The sequence below is a fragment of the Protopterus annectens genome, chromosome 7.part0 (genome assembly GCF_019279795.1).
Source record: "Protopterus annectens isolate FY-2018-M chromosome 7.part0, PAN1.0, whole genome shotgun sequence".
In the NCBI taxonomy this organism is placed as follows: domain Eukaryota; kingdom Metazoa; phylum Chordata; order Ceratodontiformes; family Protopteridae; genus Protopterus; species Protopterus annectens.
In genome coordinates, this window is record NC_056739.1 from 1,050,474,731 (window position 1) to 1,050,499,957 (window position 25,227).

The 25,227-nt window shown below is 43.0% G+C and overlaps 1 protein-coding gene across 3 annotated transcripts in view; it reads left to right on the forward strand.

Annotated features, from left to right (window-relative positions):
• The window catches only part of FANCD2 (FA complementation group D2), a 1,694,389-nt gene that overhangs the window by 106,004 nt on the left and 1,563,158 nt on the right, over positions 1-25,227 (forward strand). For all 3 annotated transcript variants that reach the window (XM_044077594.1, XM_044077597.1, XM_044077595.1), the window contains exons 3-4: positions 17,500-17,637; positions 24,977-25,044. In XM_044077594.1, the coding sequence (XP_043933529.1) occupies positions 17,500-17,637; positions 24,977-25,044 (206 nt within the window). The remainder of the gene's footprint in view (positions 1-17,499; positions 17,638-24,976; positions 25,045-25,227) is intronic.

Consider the following 25,227-nt stretch of genomic DNA (forward strand, 5'->3'; position numbering starts at 1 on the left):
ATACCTCCTTCAGAACAGGGAATATATAATATTGGTACACACTTGATTTTTATAAACTATTTGATGAGCATGAAGCATCCTCCTTGTTTTCCTGTCCAACACCTTTTAGGGCCAATCAGTCACTCCAAAACTGTAAGTTAGGACAGGAAGAGCAAATTGGTTTATAGCTTGGACTTTGTTCCTAGACATCAATGCTGTTTTCAATATTAATTTAAGTTTACTAAAATATTCCTTACTAAGTTTTATTCGCATTTGTTCATGTTTTATTATTTATCCTTCATCATTTCCCAAATATTTACACTCCGTCTTGCTCAAGTACCTTTATATTACATTCATGTCTGAAACTGATGATGTTCTTCGTCTCACATTGCTGCAGTCATAACCTGTGGGTAGTCCGCTGTCCTCGGTCGGCCCGAATACCAAAGAGCTAGGCTGGCGTCGGTCATTGTCGCCTAGAGCTGATGTCAGTACGAAGTAGTACTTAAGCGCATGACCGACGCCATATCCTCTGTCTTTCTTGCCGCGTGGTCCGAAGCAGAAGCAGCGTTTGCAAGTGCCATTTGGCGTTCTGAAATTTTCATTTATCGAGTTTCAGACCGAAGACCAAGTTGGGCTAAGTACCCCGTTGGGGAAATTTTTGTCTTTTCTTGCCTCAGTTATCCGGATGTCAGAAAAAGTTAATAATTGTATTTCTTGTGGGAAACAGATACCTCATAGGGATTATCATTCTTTCTGTATTCCTTGCTTGGGGCCTGAGCACGACGTGGTCGGGTGTCGCTTTTGTGCTAGATTTAATAAGCGCACCATTAAACGAAGATTAGACTGTGCCAGGCTTGTTTTTGGTAAACGGTGTAGCTATAACATGCCGTCGGATCCTCCGACGCCCGCTACCGCTAAAAAGCGTAAGGATAAATCTTTAAGGTCTAAACCGGATGAGTTGTCCGTTGCGGACGCCGGTTCTACGGAGCCTCCGGTTGAACCTGTGGATCCTGCCGAGGGTTCGGCTGAATCCCAGGGGGAACCTTTACTTTTACAGGAGTTGGCCTCTCAGGAGTTAGGCCAGGCTGAGGGTGCTTCTCAGGTGTCTGTAGTTCCAGCTTTACAAAAGGTTATTAGGCCTTCTACTTCAGTGGCTAAAGGCCATGCTAAAGCCAAACCTTGTTCTGTTGGCCCTGGTCATAGTTCTAGCTCTCCAGCCCCTGTTCCTAAAAAGCATATGTTGAAAGTGGCAGAGGACTTGATTACTTTGATCAGGGGTTCTATGCCCCCCCCAGAGAAGAGGCCTAGGGTGGAGGCAGATTTAGAGGGAATGGATCATTCCTCTGACTACTCTGAATCCTCAGCTGAAGAAATTCAGGATTTCCCTTCCTATTCAGATTCGGATGCAGAGGACTCCTGTCCGTCTGCTTCTCCTCCAGAGGATTTTTCTTTTTCTGAGACTTTACATTCCATGAGGGAACATTTCAAGTGGGAAGGTCAAGATTTTTCAGATTCTCGGAAAAGGCTTAGGGAATTTTTGTTTCTGTCACAACATAGGCCCTTGGCTATTCCTCCTGTCTTAGATGTTGTTCAGGATGTTTTTTCTGAATCTTACCTTCATCCTGATTCTTTGCCTCCGGTCCCTGTTAAGCCAGACAGGTATTACAGAGTTCCAGAAGCACATAAGTATTTGTACAGGAGTCCTAGAGCTGATCCGGAAACTATTATTCAAGGTCCGAAGGGTGTTAGGGCTGCTGTGGCTAAGAATCCAGTTCCTTTGGATAAGGATTCTAGAGCGTTAGATAGGTGGGGGAAAAAAGTGTACACCTCCTCTACGTTAGCTATGAGGGCTTTGAATTGCCAATTTCATATGCTGAAGTATCAGAATTTTTTGTTAGGCCAATTGAAATCTAAGGTGGATGCTTTATCTGAGGGTATAGAGTGTAAGGAGCTCCAGGAGTTGGTTCATGCATCAGATCAAGTTGGCAAACATTCTTTGCAGTGTGGTTTTGATGCTCTTCAGGCTTCATCCAGGGTGGCTGCTACAGGTTCAGTTATTCGTAGACATGCCTGGCTTAAGGATCAGAATTTGTCAGAGCATGTTAAGGCTCGGATTTTGGATGCTCCTCTTCAATCTGAAGTACTTTTTGGCCCTCCTGTGGAATCAGTTTTGAAAAAGATGGAAGATAAGGCTAAGTCTATGCAGACGGTCAAGGGTTTTATGCAGGTGCAGCCCCCTAAGTTTAGTAGGAATTGGCCTGCTAGAGGATGGTCTTATCCTTCTTCGGATTATCAGTCTAAGGGCAGGTCTAGACGTGGTAGAGGCAGGGCTCACGCTCAGGGTTCTTTCAGACCTAGGACTTGGAGCTCTCCTGCACAGTCTTCTGGTGAGGGTAGGGGTCAGCCCTTTCGTAAGCAGACCCAATGACCTGTATCTTCCGCTGCCAGACCCTTCTTTACTGGCAGCTCCTCTAGGAGGAAAGTTGGGACTTTTCAAACAAAACTGGAATTTGGTCACCCAGGACCTATGGGTGTTGGATATAATAAATCAAGGTTACAAGTTTTATTTTCACACTTTTCCTCCTTTCAAAGGCATGCCGGATGTGCCTCCTCAGCAAAGGCTGGAGGCTCAGGAGAAAATTTCTCTGCTTTTGCAGATGGAGGCAATTCAGGTGGTCCCTCCATCAGAAGTAGGCCTAGGATTTTATTCCCGTCTATTCCTAGTGCCAAAGAAAGGAAACACTTGGAGGCCAATTCTGGATTTGTCCATTCTCAATACCTACCTAGACATTCCAAAGTTCAAGATGTTAACATTACAACAACTTCTGCCTATGCTAGGCAAAGATCACTGGATGGTAACCCTGGATCTCAAAGAGGCCTATCTTCACATCCCTATCAGGCCCAGTTGCAGGAGATTCCTGAGATTTCGGCTGGTACTTCATTATCAGTTCTCTGCATTGCCCTTTGGTTTATCTACTGCCCAGGGTATTCACAAAAGTTCTGGATCCTGTGATTGCTTTCTTCAGACAGAGAGGAATACAAATTTACCCTTATCTGGACGATTGCCTGATTCTTGCTCAAAACAAAGACATATTACTACAACATCTCCAGTATGTAATGGCAGTTTTAAGGTACCTAGGGTATTCTGTGAACGAAATAAAGTCCAGTCTAGTACCCTCTCAGGACATGTGCTTTCTGGGTGTGAGACTGAATACAGCTTCTCAGATGGCATTTCTGACCCCGGACAAACAAAGAACTCTTCATCTTTACTTCCAGCAGTTATCAGTAATGTCCAGGCTGACTGCAAGGACAGTCCTTCAAGCCTTGGGGTTCATGGCATCTTGCATTCTAGTACTTCCCAATGCCAAACTGCATATGAGGAAGCTACAATGGTATCTCAAAAGTGTGTGGACTCAACACTGCCACGGTTTGGACACTGTCATCTGGATTATACCTTGCATCCAGAAGGAATTCTTGTGGTGGGCTCAGGAATGTCACCTAAACAAGGGACTCTCTGTGACCCGACCAGAGGCGAGTCAGATCCTAACGACGGATGCCTCGGACTTGGCTTGGGGAGCACACTTCAATGGGAAATGGATACAAGACATGTGGCCTCCCAAACTACTACATTTGCATATCAACATGAAGGAGATGTTAGCAGTTCAATTTGCTTTGATGGCCTTCAAGGACCTGCTTCAGCCGGGACAAGTGTTGATTCAAACAGACAACACAACAGTCATGTGGTACATCAACAAGCAGGGGGGAACCCATCCCTACCCTCTTTGCAGGCAAGCAATGATTTTGTGGGAGACTGCTCTGAGTTTTCGAATCAATCTTTAAGCACGGTTTCTGCCAGGAGCTCAGAACTCCCTAGCAGATATATTGAGCAGGCAAATTGTGGATCCCCACGAGTGGAAACTGGATCCTCAGGTTTTCAAACAATTGACTGTGGCTTGGGGAACTCCAGACATAGATCTGTTCGCTTCTCCACTGAATTTTCAACTTCCAAAATTTTGCACAAAGATGTTCCACCCAGATGCTTGGAAAGTGGATGCTCTATCCTTCAGTTGGAACAACCTTCACGTTTATGCTTTTCCTCCTCTACCTCTTCTCCCCAAGGTACTCTTGAAAGTCAGGCAGGACAAGCCTTGCATGATTCTAATAGCACCAGATTGGCCACGTCAGCATTGGTATCCTCTGCTGAGGAGTTTAATCCAGGAGCCTCCTTGGCTTCTGCCACAGGTTCCTCATTTGTTGTCCCAGTCAAACAATCATTTTCTCAATGTTCAGGTGCAGTCCCTCCATCTGACAGCCTGGCGTATTCTGTGATGGAGCCGGTGGGCTCTCAGCTTCCTCAACAGGTTTTGAATGTCATTTTGGAAGCCAGGCGGCCTAGCACTAGAAAAGTTTATGCTGATAAATGGAAGAGATTTTTTATTTGGAGCACTGCAAAGGGTTTTGATGTTTCAGTGCCTAATTTGAGTTTTGCACTACAGTATCTTACTGAATTACTGGACAAGGGTTTGTCATTCTCTTCTGTGAAGGTTCATGCTGCAGCCATTTCTGCTCATTATGATTGTGACCCTCCTTTATTTTCTCATCCTTTGTTCAAACAATTTCTTGGGGCAAAGAATATAAGACCCCCACGTAGAGCTCCTACTCCTTCCTGGGATCTCAATTTTGTTTTGGAGAAACTTACTTTACCTCCTTTTGAACCTGCAGCTACGTCTGAACTGAAGTTTTTGTCTTGGAAGACTGCTTTTTTGTTGGCCATTACTTCTGCTAGGAGGGTATCTGAATTGCAGGCACTCATGGCAGTTGAACCCTTTTTGATATTTCATAAGGATAGAGTTTCTTTGCGAACTAACCCTACTTTTATGCCTAAAGTGGTTTCTAATGTGGCCTTGAACCAGTCTATTCATTTGCCTACTTTTTATGCTGATCCCCAAAATAAAGGGGAAAAAGTCTTGCATTCTTTGGATATCCACAGGCAGTTACGTTACTATTTGAGCAGAACTAAGGAGTTCAGACAGACTCAACAGTTATTTGTTTCTTTTGCTTTGAGTTCACAAGGGAAAGCTGTTTCAAAGCAGATTATTTCAAAGTGGATTGGTCATTGTATTGCTTTTTGTTATTCTCATCATGGGAAGGATGTTCCTGCTGGGATCAGACCTCATTCTACTAGGGCTACTGCCACTTCTACTGCTTTTCTAAGGGGTGTAGCTACTAAGGATATTTTGGAGGCAGCTACTTGGAGTTCAGTACACACTTTTACTAAGCATTACTATCTCCCTCTTTATTCCAAGTCCAGGGCTGGGTTTGCCACTGCAGTTTTACAGGGCATGTTAGCAGCTCCTCATGCTTTGTAGTTTGCCAGCCTCCCTTTTCCTTTGCTTTGGGATTCTACCCACAGGTTATGACTGCAGCAATGTGAGACGAAGAACACAGTACAGTTTTGTACCTACCATAAATGTAGATGTTCGAGGATCCACATTGCTGCAGTCCAATTAACCCTCCCTCCTTCCCCTCTATAGTTGTGGTTGCTGGGTTTCTTTTTGGGGATACTCTTTATTTCCACACTGGTGGTTGTTGGGTTTTTACTACTTTAGTTCTGGCCTTCATTTTTAGGCCTTCTGACATCTGGGGCAAGAAAGACTGAGGATATGGCATCGGTCATGCGCTTAAGTACTACTTCGTACTGACGTCAGCTCTAGGCGACAATGACCGACGCCAGCCTAGCTCTTTGGTATTCGGGCCGACCGAGGACAGCGGACTACCCACAGGTTATGACTGCAGCAATGTGGATCCTCGAACATCTACATTTATGGTAGGTACAAAACTGTACTTTTTCTTGGTGCTGCAGCTTTCCGGCTTTAAAGGTTGCTTTTGCACATTTATCAAGACCAAATGACATTCTTATATCATCTGAAAAAGATTTGACCACTTGCAGTTGTGTTTTCAGTTGCTCATCAGATGAGCTATACAGTTTTAAATCATCTACAAAAAGAAGATTAGAAGTCTTTATACTTTGTTGTTGTCTGGGAGCCAAATTATGGCAGTGGCCTTATCTGTTGTAGACAGCTTAATGGGTTAAGGGACAGACAAAAGAGCAGTGATGACAGAGTCTCACCCTGGAATATTCCCCTTTGAATTTTTATCCCTGGAATAATAATTTGTCCTTTATCATGGCTTAACTGCAAAGTGGTTTGCCACTGTTTCATGGTCGCTGTACTGTAATCGATTAGTGCAGGGTGTATCTTTTTCATTTTTAAGCACTCTTTTATCCATAAATGTAGGATACTGTCATATGCTTTTTTGTAGTCTGTCCATGCCATACTTAGATTCTTTACCGTTTTATAGTTCTCCATTATGACTTTATTTAACAACAAATGATCCTTTGAGCCATATGACTTTTGTTTATTACCCTTTTGTTCTTTTGCCATGATTGAGTTTTCTACTAAATGACTGTAAACTCTGTCAGTGTCCATTCCACTGTATAGTTTATACATCGTCGGAAGGCAAGTTATTGGTCTATAGTTTTTAGGGTAGCTTGCAGGTGCGCTGTTAAGTAAGAGTGCTCTTTTTCCTGTTGTTAACCAGGCTGGTGTCTGTTCAGGGTGCGGACATAATGTATTACTCGTGTTCAAATCTTCATGTAAAGACATTAATACTTTCAGCCAAAAGTTGGGTACTGCATCTGGGCCTGAGTTTTTTTCAATTAGGAGCTTTTCTTAGCTTTGTTTCAGTCTCTCTGGACATTTAATCCAATTTCATATCATATACATTTGAATTTTTTTCTTTCTTTTATTTCTTCCATCCATTTAGCATTTAGCATCTTTATGTTCCACAGGATCTTCATAGATATTTCTCCAAAATGTATCTCTTTTTTTTTTTTTTGTGGTGGTGATGGTGGTGTTGGAATTCCTTTTATCCTGTTTCCCAATTAATTCTCTATAAAACTTTTTTTGGGCCACAATAAATTGCTTATTTTGTACTTTATATTTATCTCTATATCTTCCAAGTTTTTCTGCATGTGCTGATATTTTTAGTTTATTATTTTTGACAGTGCAGGATATATACCGATCTGTTCTGATACTGCACATTGTTTTTATCATGCCTTATCTTTCTGAGTATTTTTGTTGATCTCTTCCGTGTTCTGTACTCTTCAGTAACACATCTTGTCTTAATTGCTTTATAGTTTTCTGTATTCGATATTTCCATGATGGCATTCGATTTTCCCCTTCCTTTCATTATCTGTTATTACTTTAGCTACACAGTAATATATCCTGTTTACTTCTGTTGTACTGCATGAGTCTCTGTGGACAATCCTAATTACTGTATTCATTTGTTTTATAAAACTTCTAACATTTTGGGTTTTATTGACTTTCTGCAGTCTGTTTCTTTCATTGAGCTTAAAAAATCTGTCCATCTCTATTAAATCAAGCAACTCTTCTCTTAGATCATTTTCTTCTTAACTGAGGGCACATTCTTTGTTCTACATTTCCTATGGACATTTTATAGAAAGTTCCACAGGATCTTCTGTGTCACATTTTCTTCAGTTTCATCCTGTCATCCATTGCTCTTTCATATGGGAACTCACTGGCCTATCAATCCACAACATTGACTGTGTTAGAGTTGCCACAGTTTCCTGTTCCTCCGTTTGCTGTGCTACTCCAACTAAACCTTTGTACCGGTTTTCTGTGGAAGGCTTCAAAGTATCTTCATATGGCAACTGATCAGATGTTTCCCACTCCACTGGTTTTGCCTTAATTTGGGGATCCATTGCTATCCTGTTGCGATGTTTGTAGAGTTATATTTTCTACACAAAGTCTTTTTCACTTCGCAGGTAATCCATAACCTCAGATCTGATGTTGTCAAGCTTCTCTTATCCTTGACTGATGGGTTCGGTTCTGAGTATCCGAACCGACTTGGCCATTACTACAGCTCATGGTGACCAAAAGCTCTTGGGCTGAAGTCCTACCCACAATGCCTCTCTCCTAGTTGCCTCCGATCTTGTTTGCCACTTCCAGAGACAGATAGTTCATCAGAGCTCTTGAGTGAAGTCAGTTAATTCTTATTTGATATAGTACTTTTCTATAATCTTTCTTTCTCACTTTATATTTCTATATTCTTATTTGTCTCTATTTGATATCTGCCCACTCCTTTTTATTCAATACAGTGTTGTAGTCTTTCTAGCATCGTTGGTAGTTCTTTTCATACAGTTTTTGTACTCTTTCCTACCATGGTTGGTATTTTTCTCTTTCATTTCTCAAAAGCCTTGCTATAATGTTATATTTTTCTCACTATTTTGTCTGAGTGCTTGAGTGGGTGTGTCCTACAATTTCTCCTATGAAAGTGAGCTTTCCAATTTCTTTAAAGTTATGGCTGACAAGCCTGAGGGCCATTCTGGTTTTATAAAGTGCCAGAAATGCAGCCAGAAAATTCCCATCTCTGATGAGCATTCTTTGTGTGCCTTTAGTTTGGGCCAAGTACATTTGCAATCCATTTTGTCATGGATTTAGTCACCGGCCCCTAGTTGAATGTAAGAATAAATTAATTTTGTGAGGAATGTTATCTTTCTTCATGGAGGCCATTTCTGGTGCTGATAGGAAGAATAACAGAACAGATATATCTTCTCCCTTATCATCCCCCTCTTCTGTTTTGGCAGAAAAGTCAAAAAAGAGAAGCAAGTATAAATAGAAGCACACAATCCTCTCTAGGCACAAAACTGTCAGTGAAAAATCAGGAACAGCAAATGTAAAACCGACAGTACCACAGCTAAGAGATTTATTAAAATAAATTGAAGTAAAATAAAAATCTTTTCTTATAACTCACAGTACAAAGGTTAGCGCTTTCAGGGACATCTTTGACATCTTCCTTTCAAATGCAATTTTCCGTCATGTTTAATATTGGTCTGCTATAGGTCCCTAGCTCTCACTGCGGGACAAATCTTATTTAATCCGTTTCTGTCTGTAGTAGAAACTCAGACAAATATTCTTTCACAAAATACTTGGCTCCAGAGTCAGTGTTCCACACAGTATACTTTTATTTCACAAAAAAAGAGAAGCAGTTCAGTGCCACCTTTTTCTTTGGCACTGTCCAATAAAAGGCATAGATTGTTGGTTCATTTAGGTTCCTCTGAACTGACTTATTTTAAGTAAATTCCTTTAGATGTTCATCGTGTTTCACTGTTGCAGTCACGACTGTAGGGTTCTCCCCTGCTGGCAGGCAGCCCTCGGTCGGCTAGAATCCCAAAGTCTGGGTCCGGCGTTGGCTGTTCAACCATGCTCCCTGACGTCAGAGCGCCTGGAGTATAAAGCTGACAGCCGACGCCATCTTCTCCAGTCTTTCTTGCCGTGCGGTGAAAGCAGTTCGCAAGTGCCGGTCGGTTGACTCCTGACGAATATTTCTACGTACTTCGGGCCGAAGACTTCTCTTCTCCACTCAAAGCTAAGTACCCCATTGGGGAAACTTTTTTCTTGCTCCACTCCGATGTCAGAAAAAGTTAATAATTGTATTTCATGTGGGAAGCAAATACCTCATAAGGATTTTCATTCTTACTGTATTCCTTGCTTGGGCCCTGACCACGACATAGCTAGTTGTCGGTTTTGTGCTAGATTCAAACAACGTACAATTAAGCGAAGGTACGATTTTGCCTTTCATTACTTCGGTAGACGATTTAACTACAAAATGTTGTTGGATACGCTTCCATCTACCGGAGTTCACAAGCATCGCAAGGATAAAGACAGGCCTCCGAGGTCCAAATCTGATGATAGCGCACATGTGGAGCCAGCTACAGGTTCGGCCGTCGTCAGTGAGGCGCTTTAGCAGCCCCTGTCGTCGGCCATTTCAGAACCGATGGCCGAAATGGACTCTCATGAGGAGCCAACCAGGCCTTTAAATATCTCTGTTGCAGGACCTTTGGACAACGCTCCTTCGGATGGGTCTGGAGCCGCTGTGCTGGTACCGGCTTCCGAAGGGGTTTTCAGGCCTACTCAGCTTCAGGTAAAGGCAAAGCCAAGGACAAAGGCAAAGACTCCTTCTAAACCAAAGTCTTCAACACAGGCTTCTTCTGAACCAGCTCCCAAGTCACAGAAACAGTTACTCAAGATGGCGGAGGATTTACTTACAATGATTAGGGGTTCTCATCCCCCTCCAGACAAAAGGCCAAGGCAGGATGTTTATTATGATTCCTCTGATCAAGCTTCTGTTTCCTCAGTTTCTTCTTCTGATCAGGAATATTCTTTTCCTCCTTATGAGGATTCTGATGCAGAAGATTCCATTCCTTCAGCTTCTCCTCCTGAGGATTTTTCCTTTGGGGAAACTCTGCATGAAATGAGGGAACATTTTCACTGGGAGGGACAGGAGTACTCAGAATCCAAGAAAAGACTGAGGGATTTTCTTCTTCTTCCCCAACATAGACCGCTGGCTTTTCCCCCTGTTTTGGATATTGTGGATGATGCCTTTTCGGAGGCTAATTTAACCCCTGACTCTTTTCCTCCTGCTCCTGTTAAGCCTGATAGGTACTACAGGGTGCCTGATTCCCATCAGTTTTTGTACAAGAATCCTACTGCTGACCCTGAAACTATTTCTCAGAGTCCTAAGGGTGTTAAGGCGCTACTGCTAAAAATCCTATTCCTACTGAAAAGGATTCTTGAGCCTTGGAAAGATGGGGTAAAAAGGTGTACACTTCTGCTACTTTGTCCATTAGGGCTTTAAACTGTCAGTTTCATATGCTTAAATATCAGCAATTTCTCTTGTCTGTCTTAAAACAGAAATTTACTTCCATTTCTGCCTGTGCAGAGGATAAGGAACTACATGACTTACTGCATGCCACTGAACAAGTTGGGAAGCATGTTTTACACTGAGGATTTGATGCCTTGGAGACTTCTTGTAGGGCTGCGGCCTCTGGCACAGTCATTAGAAGACATAGATGGTTAAAGGAACAAAATTTACCTGAGCAAGTAAAGGCTAAATTACTGGATGCTCCTGTTCAGCATAATGTTTTGTTTGGATCTAAAGCTGAGGAGGTGATTAAAAAGATGGAGGATAAGGCGAAATCCATGCAAACAGTTAAAGATTTCTTGCAAGTACAGCCTCCTAGATTTAGCAGGAATTGGCCATCAAAAAACTGGTCCTTTCCCTCTTCAGACAGGCCTCAAAGGGGTAGATACAGACACCCCAGAGGGAGGCCTCAAACTCAAGCTGCTTATAGATCAAGGCAATGGACTGCTTCTACCCCTAGGGGAGGAGAGGACAGGCCACAGTCTCAAAGGAAACACACTCAATGACTCCCTCTGTTGGGCTACAGGAATGTCTTGCCTGGAATCCCCTCTCGGAGGAAAACTCTCTCTTTTTTACCAAAACTGGACTCAAATAACCCAGGACAAATGGGTTTTGGATGTGATTTTAAGAAGTTACAAATTCCACTTTCATACTTTGCCAAGGCCAAGCGGATGGCCAGATCTTTCAAAACATCAATGGATGGAGGCCTTAAACCAGGTGTAGGCTCTTTTGGCTATGAATGCCATAGAATTGGTACCTCTTTCAGAGAGGGGAAAAGGTTTTTATTCAAGGCTCTTTCTAGTCCCAAGAAAGCAAAATTCATGGAGACCCATTCTGGATCTGTCGGTCTTGAACACCTTTCTAGAGATTCCAAAATTCAAGATGCTTACTCTGCAGCAGTTACTCCCAATACTGTCCAAAGATGCATGGATGGTGACTTTGGATTTAAAGGAGGCATATTTACACATTCCCATCAGGCAGGATCGCAGAAAATACCTCAGGTTCAAGGCCGGATCGAGGCACTTTCAATTCTCTGCGCTGCCCTTTGGATTGTCTACTGTGCCCAGGGTCTTTACCAAATGCCTGGCTCCAGTAGTAGCTTATTGCAGACTCAAGGGAATTCAAATTTACCCTTATCTGGACGATTGCCTAATTCAGGCAGACAGCAAGGATGTCTTACTCCAGCATCTAGACTTTGTACAAAACCTCCTCAAATTCCTGGGATTCTCTGTAAACATAAAAAAGTCAAATTTGACACCATCACAACAGATACCTTTTCTGGGTGCCCTACTAAATACTACAACCCAGATGGCATTTCTGATATCCGAAAAACAGTTACAGCTGGCATCAACTTTCAAAGCCTTGGCAGCTCTAACCCATCTTTCTGCAAGGAAATTCCTGCAGGCTTTGGGTTACATGGCCTCCTGCATCCTTCTCGTACCATATGCAAGACTACACATGAGGAAAATACAGTGGTACCTAAAGAGTGTATGGTCTCAGCATTACCACAGTTTGGACATACTGATTCCTGTTCTTCCTTGCCTTCAAAAGGAATTTCTTTGGTGGTCCAGGGCATGTGCTCTAAACATAGGGAAGCACTTCCGTCTACCTCCTGCCTCTCAGATTCTAACCACGGACGCCTCGGATTATGCTTGGGGAACCCATTTTCAGGGCAATTGTCTGCAGGGCCTTTGGACAACAGATCAGAAGCACCTGCATATCAACTTAAAGGAAATGTTAGCCATTCAGAAAGCACTATTGGCCTTCAGGAATCTCTTACAACCAGGACAACTACTAATACGGACAGACAACACCACAGTTATGTGGTACATAAAGAAGCAAGGGGGATCTCATTCCTACCCCCTTTGCAGACTAGCCATGGATTTATGGGACACAGCTCTAGCTTGCAATCTGGACCTTCAAGCTCAGTTTCTACCAGGGAAACAAAACTTACTGGCAGACAGTTTGAGCAGAAACATTTCGGATCCACACGAGTGGATGCTGGACACCAAAATATTCAGGAAGATAACAGCAATATGGGGATGTCCTCACATAGATCTCTTTGCATCCCATTTAAATCATCAGCTACAGAAGTTTTGCACCAGGACATTCCACGAGGAGGCTTGGAAAGTCGATGCCCTGTCATTCAGTTGGAGGAACCTCTCGGGATATGCCTTTCCGCCTCTTCCTCTTCTTCCACGAGTTTTACTGAAGATAAAACAGGACAAACCCAAGATGATAATCTTGTTGGCTCCGAATTGGCCTCGGCAGTTTTGGTATCCAACTCTAGTGACCCTATGCCTGGAGCCCCCTTGGGTTTTACCTCAGTCTCTGAACCTTCTGTCCCAGCATCAGGGTCAGGTTCTACACTCTCATGTCAGAACTCTCAGCCTGGCGGCCTGGTTAATCCAGGGCCTTTGATTTCTTCTTTCCTTCCCAAGCAGGTTATGGATGTCATTTTAGAAGCTAGACATCCTAGCACTAGGAAATCTTATTCAGGAAAATGGAAAAGATTTTGTTCCTGGATGCAGACTCAGAATTCTGATCCTCTTCTTCCTAACATTACTTTAATTTTACTTTACTTGACGGATCTCTTGCATAAGGGTCTCTCTTTCTCTTCCATTAAGATCCATGCTTCTGCTATTTCTGCTCATTATAATACAGACTCTTCCATCTTTTCCCACCAGCTCATGAGACAGTTCCTCAGAGGAGCTAAGAACTTAAGACCTCCTAGATCTCCTCCTATTCCTGCTTGGGATCTCAATTATGTTTTGGAAAAACTAACCTTGCCTCCTTTTGAGCCTGCCGTTTCTGCTGACATCAAGTTTTTATCTTGGAAGACAGCTATCCTGTTGGCACTTACCTCTGCCAGGAGAGTTTCAGAGTTACAAGCTCTTATGGCGGTGGAACCTTATATTATTTTTCATCAAGACAGGGTATCTTTGAGGACTAATCCGACTTTCATGCCTAAGGTGGTTTCCAAAGTGGCTTTAAATCAGACTATACACTTGCCAACCTTTTTTCCCACTCCCCAAAATAAAGGGGAAAGGATCTTACATTCCTTGGATGTACATCGACAACTACATTTTTACCTGAATAGAACCAAGGACATCAGAAAATCTGAACAATTGTTTGTTTCTTATGCTTCTAGTTCCCAAGGTAAAGCCATTTCTAAACAAACCATTTCTAAATGGATTGCTCATGGAATCAGATTTTGTTATTCACACCATGGAAAGCAAATCCCAGGGAGCATACGGACCCATTCCACCACAGCTGCTGCCACTTCTGCAGCCTTCCTCAGGGGAGTTCCTACCAAGGACATTTTGGAAGCTGCAACTTTGAGTTCAGTGCATACTTTCTCTAAGCACTACAATTTGCCTCTCTACTCTAAGTCTAGGGCAGGCTTTGCCTCTGCAGTCTTGCAGGGCCTTTTGGCCGCCCCTCCTCCTTTATGACCACCTCCCTTTCCTTCAGCTTTGGGATTCTACCCTACAGTCATGACTGCAACAGTGAAACACGATGAACATAGTACAGTTGTGTATACCTACCATAAATGTAGATGTTAGAGTGTCTTCACTGTTGCAGTCTGGGTTTCCCTCCCTCCTGTCCCCTCTTATTTTTACTTTTGTGTGGTTCCTTTTTTCACCATTCTTCTGAGGTGTATTTGCAAAGGTTTTGGGACCATTTTCATTTTGGGACTCCTGACATCTGGGGCAAGAAAAACTGGAGAAGATGGCATCGGCTGTCAGCTTTATACTCCAGGCGCTCTGACGTCAGGGAGCATGGTTGAACAGCCGATGCCGGACTCAGACTTTGGGTTTCTGGCCGACCGAGGGTTGCCTGCCAGCAGGGGAGAACCCTACAGTCATGACTGCAACAGTGAAGACACTCTAACATCTACATTTATGGTAGGTATACACAACTGTACTTTCTGTAAATACCTGAGGAGCTGATAGCATTACTGAAATCTGCATCTTCAGCACTGAGACCTTCAGTACTGAAACAAATGGACAAGACAGCAGACCTCGGAGTTGACTTTCTCGGCACCGATCAAACCTTTTCAAGACCAGTCATTACCTAGGACGGTTTGCTCTCCTTCTATTGATTCTTATGCAGATCAACTGCCTACTCCATTTTTAGAGAAGCCCGTTCCACCAAAAGCCTTACAGAATTGGATATGGAGAGGCTGGTGAATAAGATACTCTGGGTGAGGGGTCTGTCAGGTACACCTTCGGTTCCAGACCCTTTGGTCATAGGAACTCAACCTTCTTTTACTCTGCCTTCTGTTCCTTCTCTAACTCCATTTGAGACCTTATAGTTTTTGGCTCCAAACCTTCTGATGCTGACTGCATCGGTTCTGGCGATGCTTATACCTCCTAAATTGGTGATTACTCTGAGCACTTCAGCGGTTTTGGATCTGGAGACCTGTCGGGGCCAGGTCTATGCAGTCAACTCCAGGGAGCAGGCTTCGACTTCTTTTTTTCTCCAAGCAGTTTCTGCTCCTCAGAGCATCAGTACACATTAGTTTGACTCTGACTTCTGCTCGGGGGGCTGTCTCTTTGGAGCAGGGAATGACTGCAGTTCTGGACTTGTCCTTCTCTGCTCCACTATCCCTTCCCTATTTGGGAGGTTCCAGCTTTTGAGACTATGAAGAGAGCCCTGTCTATTGCAGACAGCCAGTTCGCTCCTCCTCCTTTGGAGGTCATAACCACCCTACCCCCATACTCAGATATTTTACTAGCATCTCCACGGGGACAGTGAGTGCCCAGACTGCAGGAATCCTGGATATCTGATCCATCCTCTTCTGATACCTCCCGGACCCTCCCACTGAAGAGATCTCTCTGAAGAGAGAGTACAACAGGAAACACTGGGATTCCACTGAGGAACCCGTCACTGAAGATACTGACTTCAATGAAGGAGAAGGGTCCCCAAAGTCTCCCTCAATGACATTTAATTTGGAGACCTCCTGGAATTACTAAAACAGAGGGGTGACTGGAAGTTCCAAAACTCTATTCCAGATTAATCCATATACCTGCAAGCGTTTGGTACTTGCCCGTTTACTTCTTGGTGATTCCGCCTGCTAATGAGCTCATTCACTTGATGTCTCCATGGGCATGGAAAGCTCTGGACACTACCGAGCCTATCCCCAGGAGTCCTGACAAAATTCTTTCTCCCTCCTGAGAATAAACCGTTCTGGTCCAAGGGTTTAGTTGCAGATGCCATGGTCACTGCAGCTGCCACAAAAAAGGAACTAGCTGAGGACCAGCTGCTTAACAGAGAGACTTGGTTGATGGATAGGTTTGGAAAGTGGGTTTACGCTTCCTCAACTTCCCTTCTACCTTCTCCCTACCCATGTCTTTGGGAGAAACCTAACAGAATTGTTGATAGGAACCATAGTTCCTCTTTGAGCTCCTGATCTTTCATCTATCATTTTTCTGTCATATCAATGTTAAAATACTTTCTTGTGATATTGTATAATAGCAGCAAACTTGATATGAGATAAGACAGTGGTCAGGAGTATTATGGGTAAGGGAGAAGCTCAAGTCAAATCCTAGAATCTTGAGAAAGTGGCCGAATTGGAGCTGAACCCATTCGTTGAGGAAAAATGAAAATGGACAGCACTGATGCATACTTCTAGTGAGTACATAACTTTTATTTTTAAGCAAGTGGAAATCTATTTTTTTTTTCAAAAAGTGAATTGTGAAACTGTTTTGTGTTGTTCTTTTCAAAAACGCTTTCTTTTGCAGGTATGTAGATTTGCTCCTTGCTGAGACTGAAAACCTAGCTTCCCTGCACACTAGTGAACTGTTCATTCTCCAATCCTGCATGGCTTAGCAACCTTTGAGCCCATGCCATTGTAGGGGAAGGGTCCTTTCTTTCTACTGGTGAATACTCTATACGAAACTACCTGTTTTGCCAGGTAGCAGGACGAGTGTGCTGGGTACAGGTAGGCCATCACCCAGCTGACTCTGATTTTTCCAAATATGCACTTATGTCACCATCTTGCTTTGGTCAACAGTGACCTTCAGTGCCTACTATGTTAGAGCTGCACAAAGTTGTATTTCCATGCATCCCCAAACCGGGCACTGTGCACTGTATGGCATACTGCCTGACCCACAGATCTGTGTCTGACTGCGCCATAGCACATGTCCTTCTCCAAGTGGATATCCTAACTGTGGACTTGTACCCATTCTCCCTCTTCCTGCAGTCGGTGAGCTGACAATTGGTCATTTATCCCCAACCTTCAAGGCCGGCTACTCAAACTCTTATCGTCACAGTTGCAGCCAGGGCTGCATCACTATGCATTGAAGGTGAAGTCAAGCTTCCTGACCAAATATACATGATGCTGTGCTTCTAGAATACCTTTGTCTCTATGCAGTGGTCCAAAGTCTGCCTTTGGATCTGCTTGCAATGCACTACCCCACATCTTTGCGACAGTTGTACCTTCTGATAGAAATGTATAACGATGCTGCATTGCTAGAAGTTGTTTGTAAATACCTTTTAGCCCAGTTAGATCATTCAGTGAATGAACTGCAGGGAGCTTGTGGGTTTTGGATTTCTTAACCATGTAGGCTTGCTTGCAGCTTGTGTAAATGAGTGCTCACATGTGCACACAAATATATCTGTAATGCACATTGTGCTTATCACAGAGGTAGCTCAGACCTTGGTTGGTGATCACTAAGTGGTGCTGTTTTTTTGTCTTCTCCACTGAGACTCTGTTACGTTTTCTCTTAGGACCAAAGAACCGTATCGCTAGTAAGAAACACAAATATGCTGCTCAGGATGTAGTTGTGGAAAATGAAACTGTGTTCGTGCAGCTCCTTAAAATGGCCGGGATCATTCTGAAGTCCGGAAATAGATCAAATGAAATGAGTAAGTGCACAAGTGTACAGTAAGTCATCATTTTTAGCAGGAGCATGCATTTCAGATAGTTCATGTAGTAACAGTTTTAGCCACCTTAGACCCATTATCTTAGCTGTACAAAAATGTGAATTTCCTGTCCTGTCTTGTACTTTTGTGGGGGAACTCTGCAAGTGTGTGTTTTCCTACACAGATTAGGCATTTTTATCTGCTTACTCAACTTGGCTTGACCGTGTTATAATACTAGTAATAATTTACTTGGCTTTAGTCACTTTATCTGACTTTCAGCATTTCTTCCTTGATTTCTGCCAGATTACTAAGACTCTGCAGTATGTATTGTAATGGGGGAAAGACATTGTGGGCCCACCATGTTTTCAGCCTCCTTTCTAAGCACTTCTTGTACATAGCTTGCATATTTCTGTTACATGTCCTTCCTTATCATTGTAGCAGGATTCTTTGCAACTGGGATATCCTTCCAAGGATAGCCAAACAACCAGCCAGCATACCAAAACCTATGTCCTACATCCAAGGTGCAAGTTACATATATGATGTACAAGCACCCATTAGTCAGTACATTTGCAGCCTTTGAATGATACCACAAATTCGCTGTGCAGGATGTTCACTGATTTTTTTCAGCTACTAAGCTTGTTAAAGGTAAGTGGCCCCTTGATATTTCTTCCTTCCTTTTTGCTTCCTTTTGGTTTACCTTTTACATTTCATCCAGGAAGGGGAAATGTGAATATGGGAGGCAAATTCACTTTAAAGAAAGACACAAGAAGTGCTTTTTTTTGTTGGGTGATACTCCTGACCATATTAGGTGTGAGATCTGTCAAACATTTGTTCTTAAGACTTTCTGCAGTTTTGTTGTTCCTTTCCATTTACTTGAAGAGCCAGCATCTAAAATCATTAGCTAAGGGTACCATGGCCTCTGAATGCAACTGCCCTGACATTCAGCTGCCGCTTATGGAAAAAAAAAAGGTGCACAATAAATCTATTGCTGTCCAGCCTCTTCTGAATGTTTCTGGGTTGGATGAAGAACCCGAGGACTGTTCTGTGTTTACGTCAGCTCCCTCTGTCACTACCCAATTGGAGATGGTCATGGGTCTGCCTATCTGCACGTCTGCAGAGGCTGTGCCCAAATCTGCTGCAGATGTGGAGGGGGAACCATGGCAGATTATATCAGAGGTGCCCAAGGGGATTTCCCCAAATATTTGTTAGGGAATGGGCGCCTGGTACTCTCATTGCATCTAAGCAGGGGTGTAAACCTCCTAGATTTGTTAAAGTTGATGTTTCTTTAAACAAGAAGTAGAAGACCAAGAATGTGCCCCCTGTGGCTAAGGATTCGCACAAGGTGTAGCTAGATTTTACTCTGGGGCTTTTCAGTGCTGTTATGGCTCTAAAGCTTCCTCAAGGACTATTTGTTCATGCTTCTGTTCCCTGGTCATCTTCTCCTCCCAAACAACATAGGGAGTTTGATTCCACTAAAGAAGAGTTAGATATAGACTCTGAGGAGTCACTGGTGTGCTCTTCTCAAATTCATCCCTCTGTAGCCCTGGGGTCTGAAAAGGAGAATTCACTTTCTCATGATCCTTCTAGGGAAGAATTGTTCTTTGGGGATATTGTGGTTTGTATGATGGAACACTTTAACTGGGATTGTTACCAGGCTTCTGACATTCACAAGAGGTACTATGAACTCTTGTAAATGGATACTTTTAAGCCTTCTGCTGTTCCTCCAGCTTTGGATATCCTTCTGGACACTTTCTCTTCAGCTTCTCAAGAGGCTAATTCCCAGCTTCCTGCCCATAAGAAGCTTGACAGGTTCTATAAAGTTTCTGAAGGTCAAAAGGTTTTGTATAAAAAGCCTTCCTCTGTTCTGGCTGTTATTTCTGTGGCTACTGATAAACCATACAAGTTGCTGTCCGCTCTTAGCTGTTGTCTTTTGATAAGGACAGTCATGCTATTGAAAGGTATGAAAAAAGTGTACACTTCTGCTACCTTAATTTTCAGAGCCATTAACTATCAGACCTGTATGACTAAGTATGTTGTGACTCTTTTTTTTTTTTTTTTTTTTTTTTTTTTTTTTCTTTAAGCTTGGGGGCATTCTGACTGGTACACCTGACTTTGAAGCAAAGACTTTTGCCATTTCCCTTTTGAGTTCTATTTCTCAGGTGGCTTGTCATTCTATTAAATGCAGCTGTGATGGTGCTGATGCCACCTCTAGGACTGCTGCATATGAATCTCTGATGAGGAGGGTACTCTTGTTTGTGCCTACAGGCTCTTTCTGAGGACATCAAGAATAAATTACTAGATTCTCCTATGGGCAACCAAAGACTCTGGCATTGCAGCTGCTGAGCTCTTTAAGGCTCTATAAAATAAGAGTGAAATTATGCAGGATTTGAAACAAATCTTTCTCTTGTTTTTAAATCTCAGAGAAATTATGTATCTAAGCATTCCTTTATCTGTAGACTACCTAAACATATTTTTCTAGAGATAAATGGGCTTCTAAGAGAGATTTTCCTGACGAGCCTTCTCAGGGTACTAAAGGTCAAAAGCCTGCTCTCCCTGGCAAATCTGCTTCCATTTGATATTCAACCACCTCTATGCCTTGTCCAGATTCTTCTGTCCCTCCAATTGACTCTTTGTCTTCCTGACTGGTGACAGATCACTGCAGACTCTTTCCATTGTCAAGAATGATTATTATATGATTTGTAAGTCCCTTTCTCCGTTGTCATGCCTTTCTCAACCTTCTCCTTGCCAGCTGCCTTATTTTCCTTTGGTTTCTCAGGATCTTTTGGTGCATGGAACCATCCAGCCTGTTTCCCCTTCTCATCAGGTCAGGGGTTTTTACTCCAGGATGTTTCTGGTTCAAAGGAAGGAAATGTTTTGGAGGACCATTCTAGATACCTTCCTAAAATTTCCTTCCTTCAGGATGTTTTCTCTCGCCAAACGTTTCCTCTGTTGCTTCCCCAAGCTTTTCTGGTGTCTTGAAAGATGCTTACCAATACAGTCCTATTTACCATCTCTTATAGGTTCATAGGTTCATACTAGGCTATCTGCCCTAGGGCATTTATAAGCCTAGCCAGAATGTGTTTGGCTTTTGTCACCCATTTTAAATTTATTTTGCTATGCCCTTTTTCGAGGTTAGTATACTGTGCCTCTGTCTAACAGTGACACAGAAGTGATACCCGGGGAAAACCTACGATCTCCCATCCACTCATCAAGATTCCTCTTGAAGAGAGTCAGTGAGGGACTGTGCCTAACCTGGACTGGGATTTTATTCCAGAGTGAAGGGAGCCTCTGGGTTATGAATCTGTCCCTCCAGCATGTCATATTTATTTCAGTGCTGAGGTTCAAGTCTCTCGAGCGCGTAGCTCGATGGGATTTGGATTTTCTGAGGTGCAGCATGTCCATTAATTCCGGGTTGGACATGGCTTTATACGTCAGGCACAGATCGCCTCTGAACAGGCGGTATGCCACTGAGTAGAGCTGGAGTTTCTTTAACCGGGCAGCATATGGCATCTGTTTAAGCCCTTTGATCCTCTTGGTGAGGTACTTTTGGGGTCTTTCCAGTTGCTGCAGGTGTCTGGTAAGGTACATCCCAAAAGGGGCATTGTACTCAATTATGGGCCTGATGAGGGATGAGTAAAGAGGCACGATGACCTCCCCTGATTTAGATGTGAATCCCTTCATGATTAGGTGGGCTATATAAAATGTTTTTCTAACCACTTTGGCCACGTGGTTGTCAAATGAGAGATTGCTATCAACTTGGGTCCCCAGGTCCCTAATTACTTCTTCTGTACTTAATGGATTTCCACCTATGTGGTAATTTGTGGGCACTTTGTTTTTGCCAAAGGGAATGACTATACACTTTTTGGCATTTAGCTTGAGGCCATGGCTCTGGCACCAGTTGTCTGTTTCTATGAGGCCCTTTTGGAGGATGCTTGTGTCGGCTGGAGAGTCGATTATGGTGCCCAGTTTGTAGTCATCTGCGAACTTGGTCAGCCACAGTCCTTCCGTGTTGGCCTGTACCTCCGAGAAATATATACCGAACAAAAGAGGTCCCAGGACTGAGCCTTGTGGGACACCACTTGTAACTGGTTTGGAGTCTGACATGGCTCCAGCAATTCTAACCATGTGGGTTCTGTCCTTGAGCCAGTTTGCAATCCATCTAGTGACATAGGGGTTTATATTTAAGCTGGTGAGCTTATCTATAATGCCCGAGTAGGGTATTGTATCGAAGGCTTTTGCTTGGTCCAGGTAGGCTGTGTGGACCACCTTCCCCTCGTCAATAGCCTTGGTGACTGTTTCAAAGAAATCAACCAGGTTTAAGAGGCAGGATCTGCCCTTAACAAAGCCGAACTGGGTAGGATCCAGTGTTTGTAGGTCCCCAATATCTTTATTTATGAAGTCCATGATGATCCTTTCCATAGCTTTGCAGACCAAGCTAGTCAGGCTTATGGGGCGATAGTTTCCAGGATCCGTTGAGGCACCACCTTTATGGAGAGGGACCACTGTTGCTGTACGCCACGCTTTGGGCACATATCCCAAATCTTTAGGAAGTTTTATATTTCTCTGTTTCTTCCTCACACTGTAAGTTCTCTGTTTTGCCTTTTGTTTTTTCTAGAGCTCTGAAGGTATTTACCAAATGTCTGCCCTCAGTGATAGTCTTCTTCAGATTTTAGAGAATTCAAATATTTCCTTATTTGGACAACCTTTTAATTCAGACCCCTTCTCAGCAGCTGCTGATTCAGGTTCTTTACTTCACTTCACTAAGCTTCTTTGCAGTGTGGTGATCACCCTAAATCTCAAAAAGTATGTGTTCACCCCCCTCTCAGGACCAAGTTTTTCTGGGATGCAGAATTCAAACCATACCAATGATAGCTAGCCTTAACCACCCCAAGGTCCACTCTTTGACTGGTTACTTTCAGTCTGTTCTCCCTCTTCAATTCCTTCCTGAAAGGGAATTTCTGTGAGCTCTGGGATGCATGATAATCCATTATTCCCATGCTTCCCTTCGTCAAACTCCATGTGAGAAAATTTCATTGCTATCTCAAGACTGTTTGGTTTCAGCACTGCCACCCTTTGGATTTTCCTGTTCCTTACTTGTCCTGTCTTAGTCTCAAGCTCCACTGGTGGATTCACTAGATCTCCCTGAATCCAGGTGTATCTCTTCATATTCTCCTTCCTACTCAGGAGTTGCACACAGATGCATTTGATCAGGGTTGGGGAGCTTCCTTCAACAACAGACTTTCATCTCCTTGATGTTGATGAAACCACAGTTTTCATTCTGGCCCTTCATGCCTTTCCATCTCTTTAGGTTCCAGATCCTTTAAGGATTTTCACAGACAAATACCATGTGGTGCATCAACAAACAAGGGGGCACAAAGTCTTGCCTTCTTTGCGGGTTAGCTCTTCAGACATGGGATTTTGTCATCTGCCCTCACTTCATTCTCCAGACGGTTTGCATTCCCTTAGAGCACAGTCCTGACATAAATGGTTTGAGCATGTCCAGGACAGATCCTCATGAATGAATGTTTCCCAGGGGGGTGTTCCTGGCTATAGTATATCAGTGAGAGGTGGTACTCAAGTAGGTCTTTTTGCATCCCCTCTGAACAGACAACTTCCTCAGGTCTTTTCTAAATTGCCAAGTCCTCTGGCTTGAAAAAGTGGAATGTTTCTGTATGCCTTTCCCCTTCTTCCTCTGCTATAAAAAAGTCCTGTACAAAATCCAAGTGGGACAGGCCCAAAATTTTGTTGGTGACTCCCTTTTGGTCTAGACAGCACAAGTTTCCCCTTCTATTTTATCTGGCCAGGGGCAATCATCACAAATTACCTCTCAGGATGGATCTTCACACAGGACAAGGGATCTCTCATTCACCCTCACTTGACAACTTTAAGTTGACACTTTAGATGATAGGGTTTTGATTATTTTGGACATCAGTTTTCTGAGGATGTGCTTTGGGATTTGCAGGAGGCCAGAATCCTGTGTGGCTAACTGAAGAGATTACCTGTTTGGTGCCTCGAGCATTCCTATGGTGCTTTCTTATTTGTGTGAGTTGATCATTTGTGCTCTGGCATAGTCATCTGTTAAAGCTCATTTGTCACCCATTTCTGCTGGTCTTCCTTTTAATGCACCCCTAGCTACTTTTTTTAAATTACAACCATTTTTGAGAGGCATCGTTCATATTAGGTTCCCAAGAAGACTTATTTCTCCTTCTTGGGACCTTAATTTTGTTCTAGAAAGATTAACTCATATTCTGTTTGAGTCTGTAGCTTTCTCTTCCTTCTTGCACTGTACTTTGAAGACTGTACTGTTGGGGGCTCTTCTTCTAAAAGAGCTTTTGAACTTCAGGCACTCATGGCAGTCCTACCTTTTTTGTTTTTGACAGAGATATGGGGTCTGTCTTCATACTAATCCTTCTTTTATGCCAAAGGTGGTTAATGATTTGTCTTTGAATCGAGTAATTTGTCTTCCATCGTTTTTCCCCTGTCTACAGAATGGTTGTGAGAGGATTCTTCACACCCTGAATTTACATAGACAGTTCATGTATTCTCTAGGCAAGACAAAAGATGATAGGAAATCTGAGCAAATTTTTGTTTGTTTTCATTTCAGGAAATTGGCTTTGTATGTTGCTAAGCAAACCATCTCCTCCTAGATCTCGAAGGCCATTTCATTTTGCTCTTCATTTCATGGCAAGCAGCTTTCTTTTGTTCATGCTCATTCTACCAGGGTGGTTGCCTCTTCTAGTGCTTTTTTCAAGGATCTGTATACTAAAACCATTTTGGAAGCTGCTACTTGGCCTTATGTACACACCTTTACCAAACATTATAAGTTGGATATCACTTCTCCAGCCAGGTTAATTTTGCCAGGGCCATCCTTCATGGGTTTTTTAAGGGCTGCTGTTTGGCGTCTTCCTCCTATTCACTCCAGTATCTTTTGTACTCTCCCAGTTGCAAAAATACTGCAATAGCGATAAGGAAGATCATAATACAGTTGTGTAAGATCTTAACAGTAGATGTCCTACTTCTCACTGTTGCAGTATTCTGTCCCTCCCTCCTTCCCCCTTTTTTCTAAGTTGCCTTCCTTGTAGCTGAGGGGTCTTTCTTGCATCTTTTTTCTCTCTCTTCCCATCCTGTATGTACCTGTTGTTCCTTTCCTCTTTGGTTGCTGTGGCTGTTAGTTCTGAGCATTAGGCACTCGTACGTCACTTATGTAACCTACTCCTTGGATGTAGGATGTATGTTTGGCGTACCGGTACATTTATGCATTCTTTTGTGAACATAACTAAACATGCAGAATTTTGTTTACAATGCTGTATGTTTTTGAAGTATTTTTATTTTTATTTTTCAGCTGTGGATCATTCTGTCGCTCAGAAAAAGCTTTATCAAGGCTTGCGAAAGCACCCACGGTATCCAAATGTAAGTATGCAAGTTAGCTTTGATTGTCATCCATTTTAATAGGCAGCCAGTGCCAGACTGACTGAAAGCTGACAGAGTATTTAAATCTTAGCACAATGGTATAATACCTGTTACTCTTCTTTTGCCTTTTATCCAGCCTTCTAATAAAGAACCATTTTCTATTTTCGTCATTGAATAAGGGTG